The sequence below is a fragment of the Eriocheir sinensis genome, chromosome 38 (assembly GCF_024679095.1).
Source record: "Eriocheir sinensis breed Jianghai 21 chromosome 38, ASM2467909v1, whole genome shotgun sequence".
Classification (NCBI taxonomy): domain Eukaryota; kingdom Metazoa; phylum Arthropoda; class Malacostraca; order Decapoda; family Varunidae; genus Eriocheir; species Eriocheir sinensis.
The window spans coordinates 9,583,800-9,592,031 of record NC_066546.1 but is presented as its reverse complement, the minus strand read 5'-3'; the positions used below and the strand labels follow the sequence as shown (position 1 = coordinate 9,592,031).

The following is an 8,232-nucleotide window of genomic DNA, read 5'->3' as shown; positions in this document are numbered from 1 at the left end:
TCATTACATACAGGTGGTGGTGGTGGTAGTAGTAGTAGTAGTAGTAGTAGTAGTAGTAGTAGTAGTAGTAGTAGTAGTAGTAAGGAGAACAAGAAGAGCAAGAATGAAAACAAGAACAATATAAAGAACAAGAATAACAAGAACAAGATGACGACGAAGATGAAAGTGAGGATAAACAAACAAAATTAATGAATAAACAAATACATACATAATAAATAACATACCAACACACACACACACACACACACACACACACACACACACACACACGCACACACACACACCACACCCCAGTAAGCGGGACACCCCATCGCCCCACCACACGACATAAAATACTTTCGCTGGTTCGCCTTGAAAACTTCCTTCGGCCAAACACTGACCGAGAAGCGAAGAACCTGATGACTCGCACCTCGGCATCTTTTTTTTATCTCTCTTTTTCTTTCGCGCCGAGATGAGTCGCGCGCCGAAGTCCACGAACACGCCGACCAATACCAGACATGTTACTCCTACAACCAAGGCATAAAGACAGCAATACAAGGAGAGGATTTATAGCAATTGTGGGTAAAAAAAAAAAAAACGATTAAAATTACTAAAGGAAAAAGGAAAGGTCAAGCAGTTTAAGAATTCACCGCAGCATAGCAGACATATTATTACCCCTACATAGATAACGATGTAAGAAAACGATTTATAAACACAATTGTGGAAAAAAAAAACGATTAAGAATACTATAAAAAAGAAGACCAAGAAGTTTTAGCATACGATTGGAGAACAAGAAACAATAATATGAAGAGAAGAAGAAACAGCCGAAGTTGGGAGTCGTTACAAGGGCTAAAAGGGTCGCATATATTCTTAAACATATCGAAGCCCAAACACGCATATTTGACAAGGCTTTCGTAGGAGTCTTGGGCATTGCCAGGGGTAGTTTTATGACCCTTCAAGTAGTTTGATCATTCTTCTGTGCCATGAACCTACAAAAACACTTCTTAGATCGTGATTGGTCTCCTTTTCGGCCTTTGGGAATAGTTGATGTGAGGGGTGGAAGCCGGCGACCATCTGGACTCACCTATATCTCTCTCTCTCTCTCTCTCTCGTGCAATATCGGGATCATCGAACTGTCATCCCTTTGCGACTCCTTATTTACCGTTAGTGTTGTGCTATTTGTCTCTTCCGTTGTCCTGTTTACGTTGATGTCAATGTTATGTTTTCATCTCATTTTGTTGTTGTTGAATTTGGTGTTGAATCTATTTATCTCCTTTCTCTCTCTCCTCTCGAGTCTAGATTGTGGCTCTCATTTGCTTCTTGTTTGTAGTACTTATCTTTTCTTGTCTGTCTCTCCTTGGCCTGTCAATTTATAAGGCAAATACTGAAGGGTGGGAAAATTCAGGCAAGTCACTACGTACAATAAACACTAACACAAGTACCACTATCACCACTATGGACTTAACCTATAAAGAGAAAAAAAGATTATCTCACAGTACGAATGTAAAGGACACCACATTACGTACGGGGTGAAGGTCGCAATTACAAGCCCGTTTTCTATGTCCAACACCTTCGGATTCGGAGGGTTGCCTAACTAAATTCCGCCTCCGGGCAAAACGTGGCCTTTACGGACTCCGGCATGATGGGGGCAAATGCTAAGGTCCCACAGCAACACGACTCACCTAGACACACATTACCACGCGCGGGTAAGGCAAAACACCTTCTAATTCTACCATACTTAATATTTTGCCAATGTGTTGCGGGTATTGTCTTCATATATATTACAAAAACAAAGGCACAAGAATTAGGACACGGTTAGCACGCACAGAACCAAAACTCCTAATTCTCCCACCCTCAATATAGTCAATGTGTTACCTGTGTTGCCTTCTCATTATCACAAAACACAGGTATATTAGAGGACTTTCCCCTTTCCACCTTGCACAATACCTATAAACACCTGTATCGTTCTGGCACACAATTAGCAGGTACAGGTGAAGCAGTATACCCTCCCGTTCTTTCTTCCTTGCTCATTCTGTTATCCGTGTCGCTCCCTGTATCGTTTCCAGTCACAGCCTTCATATCACCATACAATAGCATTACGTGTTACGATGATTAGATGCCCTGCCAACAACTGGTCCCGGAGAGGCTGTGTAGAAAGTTAATTATTGCCCTCTCTATTTATCTACCTGTCTATCTACCAATCTATCTATATATGTCTATCTACTTGTCTATCTACCAATCTATCTATATATGTCTATCTACTTGTCTATCTACCAATCTGTCTATATGTCTATCTATCTTTCTATCTATATCTATCTGTATCTCTATCTGTATAAACACATCACGGCAGCCACTGTAAATTAAATTCGCTTGCTCCACTATCAGGGTGGGGTCGTCCAAGCGGCCCTTCATGAGAGCATACCGGCGCTATAGCCATTACATAAAAATAAAATCTATGTCAATCTCACCTTACATAAGCGAAAGATAGACAACGAAGGCATAAAATGAAACGAATAAAAACTTGTTGCTGGTCAGTTCGTCAAGTTTCTCAAGTCTTGCAACTCCTACCATTCCATATTTGCGACATTTTTTTGTTGTTGTCGTCGTTGCATAAGATGTCATTGTAACTTTACTACTTTCATGATTAATGAATAAAAAAAGTCGCAGTAAAAAGATAAAAAAACGGGGTGACTGAAGATCTGGCTTGACTGGTTGACACTCCTCTCTCTCTCTCTCTCTCTCTCTCTCTCTCTCTCTCTCTCTGCCGTGGATGATAAGCATGATAAAATGTAATCTTTGCAAGAGACTGCCCTTGACACGAGCCGACGTTCCTGAGGGGTAAAAAGTTCTAATCATGCGTATTGGTGCTTTGGCTGCTGCTGCTGATGATGATGATGATGATGATGATGGGGGGGGAGGGGATGAAGAAACGGAAGAGGGAAGAACTGAAAAGGGAGAATAAAACGAGGGATGGGAAAGGAGAGGAGAAATAACGAGAAGAAAAGAAAGAAGAAGAAGAAGAAGAAGAAAATGAAGATGATAATGATGATGAAGAAAGAAAGAAAGGAAGAAAAAGAAGAAGAGAAAGAAGAAATTAAGAAGGAAAAACAACCACATCCCAAACAAACACCATTCAACAAAACAAGAAAAAAATAAAACAAGGAAAAACAAGCAAAAAACAACACAAGGAAAAATCAAGCAGAATCACAATCAAAACAGTAGGACGACGAATAAGGAAAAGAAAAAAAAACGCTACTAGGTCATCGTCTTATAGCACCAAACCAACTTGTCTGTCTATCTATCTATCTATTTGTCTGTCAGTCTGTCCTCATTGATCCTTCCCTTGTATGTGTGTATGTGTGTGTGTGTGTGTGTGTGTGTGTGTGTGTGTGTGTGTGTGTGTGTGTATCCCTACCTCTTCCTTTTCTTTTTTTTCCATCATCAACGAGTGAGTTAGTTCTCGATATAGGATACGAAGGAAACTAATTATTTTTTTCTATCTCCGCTCGACCGCAAGACAGACAGACTACTTTCTCCTGCCGGGGACGCACACGGGACGACAGGCCGGATCGGGGGTAGGACTCAAGTTCACCTTCGGGGTCACAAACACGCGTGGAAAGATGGTCCCTCCCTTCCTTTAGTTGCCAAGAATTCCTCCACGACTCAATTTCCATCTAACCCTTCAACCTTTCCACGGCGTTTCCTCCCTTAGGCTACCTTTGCATTCCTCTGGTCAGTCGTGTAATGCGTTATCTCGTTATGGGTAAGGTAAGGGAAAGGTAATCAATGTTGGGCAGGTAAGGGAAAGGTGGCAATGGTCGGAGCCGCCAGGACTGCGACCCCCGCGTGAAAGTAAAGGTATATAGCCCCGGCAGGAGGGAAGGGATGCTACAGTCTGTCTCTCTCCATTCCCGGCCATGGCAGCAAAGGTGAGAAACGCCGGGCCGAGGCTCCTGCCGCGGCTCTCCCCTCAGGCTCCGCGCTGGCCCGGATCTCTAGCTTTGGAAGTGAACGGAACAGTGAACTTGGGTTGTGCTTCGAAGTGTCGCGAAATGAGCTTTTTGGAGTGCCGTATTTTGTTAGTGTGACGCTGTTTGACCGCCCTACTGGACACTTTGTTAGTTATTGTGACTCCCGAATGACCACCTTACTGTATATGAAACTACGCCTATTTTTGTGACTACCGTATGACTGTATAACCCGTATGACTGCATTATTTACGGAGTTACGTTTATTTTACTGTGACTCCGGTATTACTGAATTACTATACTCGAAACTACGCTTACATTAATCATTGTCAAAGGATGATTTAGTTCCCATAACCAGACAAAATCATAGGTAACACTACGGTGATGAGAGACGTAGAGGTAGTGGTGGTGATGACAGGAGATGGTGGTGGTGGTGACAGGAATGGTGGTGGTGGTGGTGGGTAATTGCGCGACATCCACACGCTTGCAAGGATGAGCTTCCGAGACCTTCAGACACGAGACAAAAACAAACGAAGACGCTTCCCTCTCTCTCTTTCTCTCTCCCTCCCTCTCTCCCTCTTCACCCCCTCCCATCCTACCGTCCTTCCTCCCCTTCTCCCTCTCTCCCTATACGCTCACCGGTAAAAGTGAAACCGGTGTATACGCGAGGAAAGGCCAGGATGACTTTGCGTTCCACGGCGGTGACTTGACACGGGCCGAAGGGGAAGGAGTGAAGGGGAGGGAACAGGTTATGGTAATTTACCTAGGGACAGCCGAAAGGGAAGAGGAGGGAAGGGGAAGGGGGAGGTAGATGAGTGGGTGAAAGGAAGACTAAATAAGCAAGGTGCCGGCGCGGTAGATAGGGAAGGAAAGGTAGTTCAAGGTGACAATATGGTGATTAACGAGAGAGAGAGAGAGAGAGAGAGAGAGAGAGAGAGAGAGAGAGAGAGTAAATGTGAACCGAAGTGATGAACAGTAGGTTAAGTTGTTAGGCTAGGCTAGGCTAGGTTAGGTAAGGCTAGGTAAGGTTAGGCTAGGCTAGGTTAGATATGTGGGTAGTATTTTAACAGAGTCCCCCATTACGCATTATTTTCCCCCTCATTAATCACTAGCAGAAATAAAAACGTGCTAGATGGGATGCTCAAATGGTGTGGCGGTTTCCCCATACATAATAATAGTGAGAGGACGTGTAGAAATCGTCACACTCCACGCACGGTACTCGCAAAAAATATCCCAGAAAAACAACTCTTATCTACCCCGAGAGATGGCAGCACACACGCCTAAGTCTTACACAACGAGAACGCGAGGGAAAAAAGGGGAAATGGAGGAAAGGGAAGAAAAATAGGGGAAAGAGAGGAAAAGGTAAGAAAAAGGAGGGGAAAGGGGAGAAAGGAGGAAAAAAATAGGGAGAAAAAGGATAAGGGAGGGAAAAAGAGGAGGGAAATAAGGGGAAAAAATGGGAAAATGGGAAAAAACGATAAATTAGTCACCCAAAACACCATTTAAAAAATTACCCGAGCATACACATACTCCGCAAAGGCTACAAATTAGTCCTATTCGCATAATCAATCTATCACAAGCACATGAACGTTAACAAAAACCTAAGAAAAGAAGAACCGATACGCAACAAACCTTGGATTATACACAACTTTTAATGAAAACGATTTATATAAACTTGCTTAAGGAGATGTAGGTTGAATGAATTATAACCTTTGTAACACTTTTTATAACTTTTAAATCTATTCTTCACCGGGTTTTTTTTACTATTTTTGTACTTCATTTTCTTATTACAAACCGCATTACTCTTTTTTGGGGGTTATTCTGCTTTGATATATATGGAATTTATCTCATCATTAGACACCTCATGACATTCTTTACTAAATTCCATCCCATTAAGATTATGATTTTTTTTTCCTTTAAACAATTCACTACTACAACAGCCCTCTACTACTACTTCTACTACTACTACTACTACTTCGTCTTCTTCTTTTACTACTACTACTATTACTACTACTACTACTTTAAAGAATGGTAATAATAAATCAATACTAATATGCTGATACTAATTCTGTCCTATTCTGTCCCCTTCCAGCTCATCGTACTCGCTCTTGCGGTCAGCGCGAGCATCGCAGCGCCGCAGTTCAGCAGCGAGGAAGACCTGGTAAAGAACAACGTCTCAAGACCATCCCAACACCTGTTACCTAATGAATGGCTCAGGTGTTCTTGGTGTTCTTTGGGCCTCAGCAACACAAGTTCAAAGGCGCAATACTTCGATTCCTAACACTCATAAAAAGTTCCCTGCATAGCTATGACGATATCTTAAGAAAAACAAGTCAAAAACACGTAGTTCCCCTAATGTCTACAACGAAATCTTACTAAAGGGCCAATATGAGTGTTGGGAGAAGAATGGGTAAACTATAGGGACACGTAGGACTTTAGTTTATTGAATTATTTGCCGCATTATGATATATGAAACTCGGGAGTAGATGAAGTGTAGTGGGGAGCCGTAACGAAATCATATCAGGATAGTCATAATAACTATTAATGATACTGAAGCATAATAGAATATATGATAAGATAGCCACATAAAAGAACGATAGGAGAGACTTGAGAAAACCAAAAGGAGGAAGAATTAGACCTGAGCCAATTAAGATAGCCATAGTCAAACGAAAACTATGCAGCCACATCGACCATAGGCGTGAGTTACAACGCTGAGGAGACACTGATTCAAACATCCTTGCAGCCTCCCACGCCGCACGACTTCGGCTACGGCGTGAGTGTGGCGGAGACAGGAGACGCCAAGGAGCACAAGCAATCCGTGTTACCGTCTGGCCGCACTGAGGGTGAATACCGCTGGCTCCAGCCCAACGGTCTCTTCAGGTGTGTAGTGCTGCTGATGGTGCGCTCTTACTACTACTACTACTACTACTACTACTACTACTACTACTACTACTACTACTACTACTACTACTATTACTACTACTACTACTACTACTACTTCTGCTACTCTATTCCTTAAACTACTGCTACTACAACTTCTACCGCTATCATGAGGCTGCAACACTATAGGAGAAAGACGAAATTATTGAATAGTTCCACATTGTCTCCCTTTCGCTTAACGTTTTCTATTTCGTTCTCTATATTTGATGGTACGCTGAATAAAATCTCGTCCTAACACATTTCAATCGTGGACATATATCTTATACTATTTGGGCTGCAGGACGAGGACAAGACACGATGATATACGTAATATGTACTTATCTTCCTAACCTTAGAGTGGTGCGATACTTCGTGGAGGGCAACTCCGGCTTCCAGGCTGAGGTCAGCGAGGAGCCCGGTCCTGATGTCACCAACTACTACACTAACTCCCTGACGCAAGAGAACAGCCAGGGTGCCGCCGTAGCAGCCTCGCAGAACTTCGGTAAGAGCTTCGACTCCGGACGATCTTCCTTCGGTGCCGCCGCCAACGTTATCAGTGCCCCCCGACCCATCGCCCCAGCCCCCCGCCCCTTCGTCCGGCCACAACCCCAGCAGAGTTTCATCAGCCAACCAGCCACCTTCGAAACCGTTATTGACGGCGGGATCATCGACGGCGGCATTATCGACGGAGGAATCATCGACGGAGGCATCATCGACGGGGGAATAATCAACGCCAGCTTTGAAGACTCACGGTTCGGTTAATTCATACCTCGCCGCCCCCACCCTGCCTGTGCCTCCGCCATGAAATACAGTGACGCGACACGAAAACTAACATTGTACGCCAACGGTGGCAAGGTGCACTTCCCAGGCTACAGATCATGATTCATGAATGAATTTACTTGCTTTAGAAGTGTGCTGCCAAAGATATGTTTTCTGCACCTTGGGATTTGCATCATTTCACTGGAAATGGAATATTACCATTTTATATTTTCATTAAAGTACAAAATTCTAATATAGGTATTATGCGGCTGTCACTGTATTTCATACGAAATAGTTATAATTTATGACAACTGGACTGCTGAAGTCTGTGTATTTATTTTGTTAAACAAAATAATTACTATATAAATGTGCTTTCTTTAAAGTCTGCCCTCTCAGTATCATAGCTACAAAATGTGGGAACTCCACTAAGCAGGTAAAAACACAATCCAAAAAACGGATATAATCTCTCTCTCTCTCTCTCTCTCTCTCTCTCTCTCTCTCTCTCTCTCTCTCTCTCTATATCTATATATATATATATATATATATATATATATATATATATATATATATATATATATGACACCTTGTTTCCTCCCAGTACTACTGA

General features: G+C 42.8%; 1 protein-coding gene across 1 annotated transcript; it reads left to right on the top strand.

The window, feature by feature from the left end:
• Positions 1-3,824: 3,824 nt before the first annotated feature.
• Positions 3,825-7,992, top strand: LOC127008645 (uncharacterized). Its single transcript, XM_050880931.1, has 4 exons — positions 3,825-3,908; positions 6,040-6,108; positions 6,691-6,827; positions 7,223-7,992. Exons 1-4 carry the CDS (start codon positions 3,897-3,899, stop codon positions 7,626-7,628), a joined length of 624 nt encoding a protein of 207 aa, XP_050736888.1. The 5' UTR covers positions 3,825-3,896; the 3' UTR covers positions 7,629-7,992.
• Positions 7,993-8,232: the final 240 nt, after the last annotated feature.